Source organism: Scatophagus argus, chromosome 16 (assembly GCF_020382885.2).
Source record: "Scatophagus argus isolate fScaArg1 chromosome 16, fScaArg1.pri, whole genome shotgun sequence".
NCBI lineage: Eukaryota > Metazoa > Chordata > Actinopteri > Scatophagidae > Scatophagus > Scatophagus argus.
The window spans coordinates 22,178,780-22,192,172 of NC_058508.1; the positions used below are offsets into that span (position 1 = coordinate 22,178,780).

The following is a 13,393-nucleotide window of genomic DNA, read 5'->3' on the forward strand; positions in this document are numbered from 1 at the left end:
CAAAACAGAAGTTTGTTGTTCAGTAACCTTGAAAACACTTTGCATAACAGAACAGATTTAAAGGAGCTTTCAGCTGTCAGCATCTAGCATCTCACATCTGCAGCAGAAAGTGGAATAAGATTAAAATGTCTGGATCTTATTCAGTCCCCTGAAAATGGAGACTTAGTCTTCCAGCTCATCAGACTGGATGTTTACACCTTTTTCACTATAGAGTCCCACACGGAAAGGAAATATATGATATATATATATGATGAATATATGTTTTTTATCTATGTCACATATTACATCTATATGTATAGCATATATGTAAATATATGTGTGCGTATATGGATATATATGTATATATATATATATATATATGTATATACATATAGTTGGAAGACATATGTGGGGGACCAATTTCGAATATGTGCACATATGTTGGAAAATGTATGTGGCATAGATATAAAACATTTATGTTCACATATTTTCTTCTTTTCTTTCTTTCTATTTTCTTTTTCTTTCGGTGTGGGCAGGAATGAAGTGCGCCTCGTTAGCCCTCGCTGTGAGCCCTCGCTGTGAGCCCTGTGGCCTTCATTCATTTACGTCTTCACCGTTTGGACCCTCCAGGCTCCGGACAGGAACGTGAATCACCTGCTGTTTAAAGGAAAACGCCAAGCGAACAGGATGTTTACGGCTTTAGAGATCAGGTGTGTGTGTGTTTGGATCTAATGGTTCAGATTTAATAGGCAGGATATGATGACGTTTGGAGGCTCTTGAAGGTGAAAGAAGTTCTTGACCGTCGGGTTATATGTCCTCCCGCAGCCTCTGGATCTGGTCTGGTTTCCCAGCAGGATGTCGTCGCTCCTCCTGTGGAGCTTTGGCTTCATGTAGCTCTTGTGGTTTTGTTCGATTTCAAAGTTCTCGGTTGTCGACTTTATGAGTTTTTCTGCACTTTGGTTTTGTGTCACCGTTGACCCTGGCAGTGACGTTTGGTCTGTTCAGACTGTGAGACCTTTTTGTTTCTGGTGACAAACTGAAGATCAGATGTTACATGTGGACTTCTGATCTCACTGCCAAAATCATTTAACAGGAAGTCCCAAAGCGGCGTGACAGATTGTTTTGTGTACGTGAAGCTCGGAGGTTTTGTGTCTGTGGCGTGATGGAGTTCTGATGTGGTGAGGCTCGTTTGTTACGTCGACTGATGGATGTTTGTTGTTATTGTTGTTGTGTTATCTGAGCAGCCTGGTTGATGTTCTGAGAACTTTCTGATCAGTTTTGAAAACACAGAGACAAACCCTTATTCTTAGTCTGATTAATTGTCTGCACTTTTCTTTGACATAATCCGGTTAGCCAACACAAACTTGGAGGTCAAAACCTCAGCGGACGTCTGTGAGGGACGGAGGAGACTGATGGGCGGATTATAGAAGATAAAGTGAGAACCATATGAGAGGAGACAGTTGGAGAGAATTACAGTCAACCTTGAGGGATTTCATTAACCTCTGCTGACTGAATTATCTAATCGATGAATTGAATTAAAGAGGAGCCACCTCTCCTGCTCGATCTGCATCAGTTTGGCTGCAGTCCTGATGTCCCCCGTGATACCAGCACAGTCCTAATGACCAGATCACACCAGTCCAGCTCCTTCCTCTGCTCCTGTAGAGCTCTCATACTGTACCGTACTCATATATGCCCATAAGTACATTTCTGCATTGAAATGGAAGTCTGAGTGTGTCAGTAAGACTCACTGATGTAGAAGCAGGATTTTACTGTTGGATGAGGTGCAGCTCTTTGAACTATTTTGTACCTAAACAACTGAGCTAACAACAAACTACACTTCCTTGAGTGAAAAGGAGCGTCGAGGACATCCTCCTGAGGGGGCTCCGTCGTCGCAGCGGCTGTACTCGCATGTGACGGCTCTCCTCAAGCAGAAGCAGGAGGCCTTCAAGGATGAAGACATGGAGAAACTCAAAGAAGGAGGGAACGGACACAGAAAGCTGAGTGGGCAGGAGGGAGGACATTTGCCCATTTCTGAAAAAGAATAACCAGGTGACAGTGGGGACGTGGACCAACAAGCCCAATCCAGGATCAGCATTAGAGTCTGGTGAAGAAGGCTCATCAGGAGGTTGGATTCTCCAGGCTGGGGTGGGGGGTTTAGGACCTGGACCACATCAGTCATCCCTCCATAACATGACAGACCTAAATCTGTGAGCTCCCTCTGGTGGACGTATGCAGACTCACATTTCAGGTTGGATACTAAGTTCAGTATTCATTTCAGAATGAAATATCGTGAAGGGTAGCAGACTGCAGGGAAACGGGGTGTAGCGTTAGTTCAACCCATTTATTTAAACAGAAAACATGACACGGCGACAGTGATAAACAAGTGTTGCGTTCATATGCAGCACTTTAAGAGCTTTTCCTCACATGGAAACAACAGCAGAGAAGTCAGAAACAAAGGTTTCATATCCACTATGTAAACATCAGCTTTAACGTCACGTCTACATCTAATAGTGCAAAGCAGAAACAGAAATCCTTGGCTGTCAGATTACACAACTAAACAAAGTGTCAGCTTGTTTGTAGGCACAGTTCTTCTTTATTTGCAGCACAGATTTGTTTGCATGTTCCACCATGACACAACATGTCTTCATGCTGCCTGCTCAAAAGTAAACCTCTGAAGAGATCACGAACTGATCCCAACCTCCTCCCAGGAGGTTGGGATCAGTTCGCCAATCCGTCAATCATCACAGTGTTGTTAGGAGGCACGGGGAGTCTCATTCATGTTCCGTTACACAAAGTTAGCGGAAGAATTGCAGCAAAACTTATTTGATTAAAAAGTCAAATGTTCTGGAAGCCTGTGGACTCGGGGAGAGACGTTCACTACAACTCCCAAGATGCATTTCAGTACGTCAGCCAGTCAGAGCTTCAGTTTCTGCTGTAGCGATGAGTGGATGCCAGAGATTAAACTTTACTGAAACTCGATGAAGCTTTAAGAAATTGTGTTCTTTTCTCTGTCAGTTTGGGTGACGGCTCTAAACACTACAGTACCCATGAGCCTCAGCTGCTGTCGCTATGGAGACGGCTCATTAGTGTGCATCGGCACAAGCTGTGTGCCTGGATGTTTGTTAGTGAGGTGAAACCCTGAAGTGCATCTTTAGATCAACACAAGGCACATAATCTAAGTGTCTGCCTGTCAGAAAAACGAGCTTCTGCCGAGGTTTACTTTTGACCACAGCTCTCTCCCCCCCACCAGCTCCCCCCCCACAACCCCCTGCTCCTCCTCACTGGCCCTGGCCCGGCAGCGCCCCCAGCAGGCCGTTGGCTGTGGTGAAGAGGTTGATGGGTGATGACCCGTCGGTGATGAGGGTGGACTTCAGCCCCAGAGCCTGGAGCAGTTTCACCTGCAGGACAGGAGACAGACGGTGAGTTTAGAGTCTGGAGTTTCTTACGGTTCAAGTGAAGGGGGGGCGGGATCAGTCAATCAGGACATTTTGATCGAATGGGGAAACGATTGGGGCATGTTCAGTCTGCCTGTTAGGACCACCCTGAACTGAGCAGACCATCATGGTCTCACCTCAGACTCTCTGGTTCTAGTGTGTTTTTGACCTGACGTCATGCGTTTCCATAGCAGCAGAGCAGTACCTGCATCTCCGGCCCGGCTCTGGCCATCTCCTTGAGCGTGTCGCTGCCCAGACTCTCCACCAGCTGACTGAAGCGCTCGCTCTCGATCTGAGCCAGACTCTTCTGCTTCTCCACCTCCAGGTTGTCCATCTGCTTCTTATAGTTCAGCTCCTGCTCCCGAGCCTTCGCCAGCCGCTGGAGCTCCGCCTCCTGCACACACAGAATGAAACTCATTAGCTGAAAGTAGGTGTTACCTGCAGGTCCTTCACGACACAAAACAGTGGTGGAAAGTAAGTTTCCTCAAGTACAATACTTCAGTACAGTTTTGAGGTACTTTATTCTTGTATTTCTATTTGCTGCTACTTCCAAGTCATTTACTGGATAAATGAAGTCACTTGTCAGATTTTGGCTAATTCAAAATATTCCTCACTAGTAAATGATGGGTTGATGTTATGGATTAAATGACCCAGCAGCGTGTGAAGTCATTAAAATGAGCTGAACACATTAACGCCTCTGAAATGGGTCATCTGCACAATGAACACTTCTAGTACTTCAAGTATACTTTGATGCTAATCATTTTGTACTTTCATTTAAGTCTTGAATGCAGGACTTTGGAAGGACCTTGGAGAGTATTCAACTCTACTGGGAAAAGAGTTTTTTGTTGAAAGGTCAAACAGGATGTCAGGACGTACCGCCTCAATCCTCTGAGCTTCAGCCTTCAGTTTGGCCTCATTGACCGCAGCTTCGCCCTGAATACGAGCCGCCTCCGCCCGAGACTGAGCTTCAGCCTTGGCAGCTCCTGTGCTCTCCACCGCAGCACTGACACACACACACACACACACACACACTTGTTTATTTATTCATTATTGTTCCCGCCTGCAGCTGCAGTCTTTCCTGACTTGAATGTCTCCTACAGGTGCGTCACCAGGTGGTTACCTGAGAGCTTCCAGCTCCAGCAGCTCCTTCCTGGCTCTCTCGGCCTCGGCCTGGTCGGTGATCCTCTGCCTCTCCAGCTTCCCCCGAGCCTCCTGCTCCAGACGCTCCGCCTCGTGCCTGCACACACACACACACAGAAAACCTCATGAAGCTCCACACCTTCACTGATCTGAGTCTTCCTCTCATTAACGAACAGAGTTCTGGACTGAGAATACGGTCAGAACGGAGGGCGTGCTGAAAGGCAGATTTTGGTTTTTGAGTTCGCTTCCAGCTGTCTTTCCAGCTGTTTTGTAGTTACTGCAAACTTTAAAAGCTGTTTTCACAGAAACTGCACATTTCTATGCCATAACATATTCAACCTGAAAGCACGGCAGCATGTTTTGAGTTGTCGGAAAGTGACACGTTAGAATTACATTTTGACAGACAGTGTGGTTAGCAGGACAGAACAGAAGCAGATTAACATCCAGGGTCTTCCTTTAGAGAGGAAGACCCGGGTGTCACCAGGTACAATCTGATCCCGCCTGTCTCATGTTGCTTTCAGGAGCCCAGAAATTAGACTCCAACAGTAGAACAGAAAGCCCTTGTGTGTGTGTGTGTTTTCCATCAGACCGAGCTGCGGCCTCCTGGGAGTTGGTGGTGATCTCGATGGCCAGCTGGACGCTCTTCTGCAGGGCGTCTCGTGTCCTCTGGTCGACGGGCTCCACAGACTGGATGTCCACGCTGCTGATCACCAGGTTGTTCTGGCTGAAGCGAAGGCTGGGACGAACCACCAGCTTCTCGTCGAAGCCGAACACAGCTGAACAGATGATCCGGTTCGAGTTCTACAAACACAAAAGACCTCGGATTGACGACCGGTGGAAATGGTTTTCTTTTCTACCGGCGCCACTGGTAGTTTTACTCAGGTACCGTCGCTGAAAGCCTTGAGTGTTTTCGACAGAGGACAGTGAAACACAAACCTTGTGGAAATCGTCAAACTGCACGGAGGCGACGGCTCCTCTGACCCGGGAGGCGATGGCTTTACAGGCGTCTCCGACAAAGTCTGGGACGGAGAACAGAGCTGCTGCCTCAGCAGAGTCTGCCGGAGACTTGATATCAAAGTGCCTGAAAGGAGACAAACAGGAGGGGAAGAGGAGTCACAAACACACCTGTGCGTCATACTGCAGGGCTGAATCGATGCGTCTCTGAAGCACTTTCAGCACGGAAGCAGGGTTTATCTCAGGGCTGTTTCAGCTCTAACTGTCGTCTTTCAGTTACCAGTTGTAGGAGAGCTGCAGCTGCAGGCGGGCGTGGTCGGCCGTCTCGATGGTGATGATGTCGGTGAAGAAGTCGGGTCCCAGCAGGAGGCAGACTGCCTTGATGACGTTGGCCCTCTTTGGTTTGTCTCCAGACAGCGACAGCACGGTGAATTGCTCGTCAGGTCCCAACATCACCATCTCTGGTCCAAACACCACCCTGAAGACAAGACCACAACACCACCGCGTCAGTCAGGGTGCTTGACTCCACATCAAGCCACGAGGACAGGAAACCAGGCCCCACCTGGCCTTCTTCTCTCTGTAGTCGTAGACCTGGACGGCAGCGTTGTGGGGGACCCTGTAGGAGACCACCCTGGTCTTGTCCCTGGGCCTGGACTCTCCGGTCCTGGTCCGGTCGGAGCGGTCAGCCAGTGGGTCCAAAGGAGAAGCCAGCAGGGCCTCCACGTTAGCCGGGAGCTCCTTCTGCCACAGCTCCTCGTCCTGAGTGAGCATGTAGGTGTGACCGATGACTGCTCGCACCTGACGGGCACAAAGACACATTGACGCTGAGGCCGACTTTCAGCCAGCGAACACATCCATGAAAGTCAGATGGATGGACCCCAAAGCCCACTCGTACTTTTCCTGTTTTGATGTCTCTCACGTAGATGCCCTCGTTCTCGTCCAACGGGATGGCCTGGCGTCGCAGCACCACCTCTACGGTGGCGGGGGGGACGTACTCGCTGGGACCCCGGAGCATCCAGCGGTCTCCGGGGCGACGGAGGATGCCGCTCCTCCGCGAGCGCTTTGCCCTCTCCTGCCTCAGCTCCTCGTCCTCTTCATCGTCCTCCTCCCCCTCATGCTGACAGAGAGAACCGGAGAGAGAGAGGTGGAGGAGGGAGAGAAGGGTTAACGTGGCGATGCATTGGAGAGGCGGGGGAGGGGGAGAAGGGGGAGGAAGAGGAGGAGAAGGGACTGGAGAGGAGGGGCACTGAGAGTAAAATGAAACCCAAAGGATGTTTAAAGAGGAGGAGAACCGAATGGGTGGGAGGAGTGATAAAGAAGGAAGAAGAAGAAGAAGAGTCGGAGTGTAATGGTTAGCCAGCACAGGAAGGGAGGATGGAGTCGTAAAGGGGAGAATCACTTCACTCCTCAGCTGTTTTCATGTTGAAACAAAAAGATCTTTGTGGAGATAACAGAAGTGTGGCGAGTCATCACACCGAACTGTCAGAGGAACAGGAAGCAAAGCAGAAGACCTGAACCAGCACTGACCATCACTCTGAAGTGATGAGATTCTCTTGGTAAGACGATCATCTCTTAGCTTTCAGGGGGTCACACGTTGATTATCAGTCACTGAGGCTCAAAGGGACGAAAACAAATGCTTAAATAAATGTTCTAATGCTGCGTCATTGGGCCATGAATCAGCAGCTCCACGGCGCCACCGCTGGTCAAAAACGTCATTTTAACGTTTCCCCTGGGGAGACGACAATCTCACAGCTAAACGTCAACTCTTTGCTAATCACCGTTTCTTATCTTCTGCCGCTCAGCTCATTTTCAGCTTCACAAAGTCAATCGGACCGACTCTCAAACTGTCAGTTTTATTGGTTTCTTTCAAATATGAAAAGCTGCACCTGCATGGACTTGATAAGAGATTCAAAGGGCTAAATAAAATACAGACCATAACCAGTCACACTGCAGACGTACAGTCGGGGTTAAAGGTCGGCTGAGCACCACCTGACCACACCTGTCAGTGAGGTGAGGCTGTGACACGTTCACCTGTGACTGAAAGGATCCCGGCGCTCCGTGTGAGGAGGGCGTTTGCTTTTCTAATCAGTTTTCTGGGTAAACCGGCTGCACAAGCTTGGCTTTACAAACACAGCGTCACTCGCTCACAGAGAGAGAGGAGCCAATCACATCGCTGTGTGGAGCTTTATGGTTTTATGATCACATCAGTCTCTACACGTCACTCAGGATCGACACGCGTGACGCTGACTGCTGAGCTTTTAAACTAAAACCGCAGTTTTAATTTCTGCCACTTTATACTGAACTTTTAACTCCACATTCGTGTGGTGACTTAAGGAAATACTTGTTGTTGTTGTACAAGCTCAGCTGAGTAACGTCCTGTGGAGCTCAGTAGCATTTCTGCCCTGTGGTCTTCCCGCTTTTGCTTTGGCCTCGCTCCTCACCTCCTCGGTGTCGTCGAAGGCCTCCACAGCTCTCAGCACCAGACCCTCCTCCTCCGACAGGACGTACACGTCCTGGATGCCATGTTCGAGGCGCTCGCCCGGCTGCAGGAAGAACGAGCGCTCGCCCTGACAGAGGGAAAAGGAGTCCAAAAGAGAAAGACGTTATGGAATTGTCCCCGCAGAACGTTAACAACAAGCTGACAGATTGCTCATTTAGTTCAGATGGCGGGTGGAGGTTCTCTTCACCTTCACCACCCTCTTCTTTCCCAGCTGAGGTTTCCCGTCAGGTCCGACCGGGTCCAGGATCACACAGTACTGTCTGCTGTTCAGAGTGGTCACATCCACCACCCCCACCACCTCCTCGGATACAGACGGGATGTGAGCCTCCCTGTCGGCCATGGTGACGAGCCACTCCTCGCCCGTACGACGGTCCCGCCCGCCGGCGTCCTTGAAGGCCCGCACGGCGCGAACATGAAGCGCTTTCTGAAGAGACGACAGATGACGCGCTGGTCAGGTGTTTATGTGTTTTACACTGCTGCTAAAGGCTATTCCTGTTTTACTTTTCATGAGAGTCAGTTTTAAGTCAGCTGCGATGATTATTATTGGACGAGCACACACAGGACACGGCCAAGTCACCTTATCAGTCAGGATGAAGGCGTTCACGATGTCAATGACTTCTTCATGGGCACCTGGAAGGTACGCCCCCACCTTACTGACCAGCCACTCCTCACCTGGATGGAGGATGGAAGGAGGGGACTAATGTTGCTCATGATGTCTGAGACGGTCCTTCTACTTAAAATTTGCGTGGTGAGTCTGTGTGTGTGTGTTTGTGTGTGTGAATGAGAGATACCTGTGACCCGATGGACACCTCCTCTGTCCACTCCTTCCTTGCGAGCTCTCACTCTGATGGCCTGGTTCTCCCTGATCACGGTGGCCTTGATGGTCTCCAGCACGGCCACTTCCTTCCTGGGGATGAACGTCCCTGCAGCAGCGACACAGTTCACATATGTGAAACACAACACGCGTGTTGCTCAGTTTTTAGTTTGGCTCATCTGCTAACATGGAGGGGGAGGGCCTAACGAGCTGTCCTGCAGCCAGCCACCAGGGGGAGCTCTCATGTTGGCCATCTTTGTTGTTTCGAGTTTTCTCCTTTTCTTGATACATTAAATCTGATCCTGTCTGAAGTATTAGTAACATGATATCAGTACTTCACTTTTCAGTACCAGCGTTATGGCTGCCTCGTCTCTATTTGTAATATTGTACTGTTTAATGAAAACACACCTGGTCCTTCGAACAGCCACTCGTCTCCAGCGACTCTCTTCTCTCCTCCGTCCTCCTCAAAGTCCAGCAGGGCCTGAAGACGAAGCGCCGTGTCTGGATAGACGATCTGCAGCGGACTCACGTCCTGGAACACAAACGGTTAGAAGGTTAGGTCAGGTCAGGTTAGAAACCCGCTGACGAACAGGATCAAACTCGTGTCGTTTATGTGCTTGGAGGAGGAACAGTTCACAGTTATTTACGTATATTTAACATTATTCACAGTTTTTACACAAACGGTCTCAAACAACAATTCTTTTCTCTGATAAAGCTCTCCTGACATTAATTTCATTTTTAATGCATTTCTCACTGAGTGTGTGTGCTTTTATTTGTGAGCACATCAAAGAAAAATGGAAAATAAAGTTTCTGGTGATCATCTGTCGTTAGCCTAGCTTAGCATAAAGTTTAAAACTACAGAACGACATGACTCTTCATGTGTGATGCGGACCTGCTGGATCTCCTCTCCAGGGTACAAGGGGAACGGGTCCTGGGTCAGACGGATCTCCAGATCGGCGTGGCGGAGCTTGGCCTGGCCTGATTGGTCGAAGAGGACCTGCTTGTCGTCATCGCGGGCCACGGGGTTGGCGATCACGCAGTAGTGACGTGGCGGCACCATGATCATACGTACTGGTGAAAAGAGAACTCTGAAAAACAGGACATGGGTCACATGATCAGTCCTGCGAAACAGTTTAAGGATCAGTATTTTCATAATCAATACTTAGTTAACTGACATATTGGTCACGAATAACCTTCTTCTGTTACTGCTATTGTTAACATTTGAAAGCTACACTCAGTTCAGATGGATGTCAGTCTCATGACAGGGCTGGTTAGCCTAGCTTAGCATCAAGACAAACACAGGAAGACGTGAAACAAACTCAGAACTGAGTGACTACAGCAAATTTGTCCGAATCAATAATAAAATCAATCCCGAGTCACATGATTTGTCTTGTGCTTGGGTGATAAAAATAACAAAAATCACTGTGATCAAAAAGCTTCTGAGTAAATCAATGAGTCCTCAACAGCACAGAGCAAAGGTGTGTGTGTGTGTCACAAAACATTTGACTGAAGTTTCACTTTAATCTGCACTTTGTGTTCGTGTATCAGTGAGGATCAATCAAAGACTGGAGGTCTGCAGCCTGTCGGCGCCCCCTGCAGGCTGCTGCCGGACGCGCAAACAGCCCACTGAAGACGGCGCTGCGTCCTCAGCCTCAGACCTCCAGCAGCTCCGTGAGGCTCAATCCAAACGGCGCTCACACGAAGCGGACTGTCTGACCTTTCATTGTCCTGGCGGATGTAGGTGAGCGGTCCGATCTCCACCCGGGCGATGTTGGTGTTCTGGTCCAGCACGTGGATGTAGTGATGTGGCGGGATCCGGATGATCGACGCATCCATCGGCACCTCGAACTCCGCCCCGCGGTTTGCTCCCTTAGACATGATGTAAACTGAAGACAGGGGGGGGGGACATTTGGATTGTTGTTAACAAGTTATGTGCCAAAAAGTGAATTAATAAATGTTTGATGTGAATGCAAAGTGGAAGTTGTGCAAACTCTGTTTCCAGCTAAAAATGTCTCATTAATTCTTCCAAAGCAGCCTGTTCAAATGGAAACTTTTACTCCAACACGAAGTTATGAAGGATCAGATGAAAACTGACTCACTTAAAACTTTCTCTTCTTTTCTCTTATTTTGAAACTTCCTTTAAAAGCAGAAATAAAACGTGGAAAATAACCTCTAAAATCCTGATATGCAGTCCCGGACCAGACTGTCGGATCAGGAAGTACTTTGACTGTTGGTGTTAGAGGAGTATTGCAGTATTGTAGTACTGTGAGCAGAAACCTTGGATTACTGAGGCAGCTCGTGTTCAGACGACAAAAACATGTTTCTGTCTGTCAGAGTGAAGTACAGACAAAGTACTCTGTGTTGTTCCGTTTACCTGCTGTAGTACTGAATACTTAGAGATGACAGCTGAAGGAGTGAAGCTCGACGCTAAAACGTGACTGGGATTAAAGAGCAAACGGACGACAGAAAAAGTTTTGTTGCCGATTGACAAGACAACACTGAAGCTCAGGTACGAAGAGACACACCTGCTACACACAAGTCCAAGGTACACAAAGTGAGGAATGTCCTTCTGACTCTCACACAGCACATGCAGTGTGTGACGGCTCCTGATCCTGGTCGAACTCAGGCTTTTCCGGCTGCTTTCTCCATCTCCTTCCAGTTTCTTATTATGTTTGGGTTTGGACGTCAAAAAGTCTGAGCGTAGAAATACGCAAACGAGTCTGAAACAACCAGCCGACTGCTTCCTGTCACAGTGAACAGATTCTCTGTGAAGTCGTCACGTCGACAGATCGACTCCGAAAGCGATTAATAAAAAGCAGATCACATAACGACAAAACAACATGTGGAAACACGCTGAACAGGATGCTGAATACTGAGCTGAGACCCAAGGTGAGACGTGTTCACCTGAAACATGTCTTCCTGTTGCAAAGGGGATAATGTCAAGGTCTCAGCTGGGTTCTTCCAAAGTCAAAATTAATTTACTTTGATTTATTTGACTGACAAACTCTTTCCACATCAACACAAGCAGCAGATCATCCTGAACGTTGGCTGGATGTTAAACTTCAGCCCAATCCAGTGACAAAGAAGAACATGTTGAACACTCTTACAGTTCTAGTTTTTACATGATTTTGTTGTTCAAAATCCAGGGCATGAACCGGACAAAGCTCGGAGCTGGTGTGGACGGAGCCCTAAAGCTGAGACTTTGGTGAGACTGAGTCACAGATTTCAGTTGGGATCAGTTAAAAATAATCCGAATCACATTTCAGACACAGTCAGGAAGATGGGAGGCGTCTCTTCCTGCTTCTTCCTCAGTAAGTCTAACAAGACGAGGCCCTCCACAGTACGACACCAGATCTACCCGTAGGTAGACTTGGTTACTGCAGGAGACAACTTCCTGGTTATGGACTTGGTCACCCTGGAAACTTTTTATGTAAAAAAACTGCCATTACAAATCTTCATATTCTTACATTCCATACATCCATAATGAATTTTAATGTGCTCCACTTGTTACAGAACATCCTGTAACGCACTTTATGAATGAGCAGCATTAACAAACACCACGAAACTCAAGCTCAGGCTCAAATTCCCTTCACGGCGCCGTGACGTCAACGTGATTTTAGCAGGAAAATGTCAAATGCTATTTTGTTCAATAACGTCCTGGTAGGTGTCTCTGGTACACGCCGATTCGAAGTCCAGCTCCTACTCATTTACAAGACATACAAAGTTTTATTAACTTACGCGTGAATATGTACGCGATACGCGATAAAGTTTTAATTTGTAAGATTTTAGATGGCGGTTCCGCCTAACAGCGGCAGTGCCTGAGGTCTTACCTCGTTCCTGTAGAGTGCACAGGGCAGGCGGCTCAGACTGGATCCTGACTCACCGATGGAGACTTATGTCGAAGCAAACATGAAGGCAGCTGCGCTGTAATTTGGTGGGCGTGAACTGCTGTGTTGTGATCCCGGAAAAGGGATCCTCAGTCACGTGGATTACCGACCTTCTGCAGAGCTGCGCCAGGCCGCACATTCGACTGCTTTGACTGCTGAGGCGCTGAAAATGAGGCTGTGCTGACGTCATCTGTTTACAGAAATCAGCTCTTAATGACATCAGCAAATACGTTGTGAGCATCTGAGCTCACTTAAACAAGGGAAACTGACACCCGGTCCAGATGGCAGCACCACGTCACGGATCTGAAGTGAAGCATCATTAAGTGAAAGAGAAATATTTATCACCTTAAACATACAAGCTCTGCTGAAAGGTTTTTCTGTCACTTTTCTCCCGCGAGTTCACCCGTCCAGCTTCGTCACATCTGGATTCCAGCTGCAGGGTTTAGAAGCTAACGTGCAGGTGAAATCTCTGATCGCCGTGTTTGCATGTTCATGTTTTCTGTCGCCTCGCGGTTCTGATGGTCCGCCTGCCCTGCGGACCCCCGTGCGAAGAGGTCTTCCTGATGTGGCTTTTCAGTTTCATCCTGAGGAGCAAAGCTGAGGCACATCAGCTCACTGCTGTCTCACGTCCCGCACATTTTGGCTCTTAATCGGATCCTGTTAACATTTTACAGTAAAAACCCAC

At 48.3% G+C, this 13,393-nt stretch overlaps 1 protein-coding gene across 1 annotated transcript; it reads right to left on the reverse strand.

The window, feature by feature from the left end:
- Nucleotides 1–2,841: 2,841 nt before the first annotated feature.
- LOC124073111 (major vault protein) lies at nucleotides 2,842–12,807 on the reverse strand. Its single transcript, XM_046415090.1, has 17 exons — nucleotides 12,652–12,807; nucleotides 10,539–10,707; nucleotides 9,714–9,909; nucleotides 9,230–9,353; nucleotides 8,799–8,930; nucleotides 8,585–8,679; nucleotides 8,195–8,431; nucleotides 7,949–8,074; nucleotides 6,403–6,624; nucleotides 6,070–6,305; nucleotides 5,788–5,985; nucleotides 5,490–5,634; nucleotides 5,143–5,354; nucleotides 4,534–4,650; nucleotides 4,290–4,416; nucleotides 3,619–3,807; nucleotides 2,842–3,377 (listed from the first exon to the last, which is right to left on the reverse strand). The coding sequence occupies exons 2-17, from the start codon at nucleotides 10,697–10,699 to the stop codon at nucleotides 3,258–3,260; spliced, it is 2,637 nt and encodes an 878-aa protein (XP_046271046.1). The 5' UTR covers nucleotides 10,700–10,707; nucleotides 12,652–12,807; the 3' UTR covers nucleotides 2,842–3,257.
- Nucleotides 12,808–13,393: the final 586 nt, after the last annotated feature.

What these genes read in the sequence shown, in the direction of transcription:
- LOC124073111 (XM_046415090.1), bottom strand. Translation starts at nt 10,699, where the DNA reads ATGTCTAAGGGAGCAAACCGCGGGGCGGAGTTCGAGGTGCCGATGGAT. An exon ending in CCTTCGACGACACCGAGGAG is followed by an intron (nt 6,625 to 7,948) that starts GTGAGGAGCGAG and finishes TCTCTCTGTCAG; the next exon opens with CATGAGGGGGAGGAGGACGA. An exon ending in AGTTTGACGATTTCCACAAG is followed by an intron (nt 5,355 to 5,489) that starts GTTTGTGTTTCA and finishes TTGTGTTTGTAG; the next exon opens with AACTCGAACCGGATCATCTG.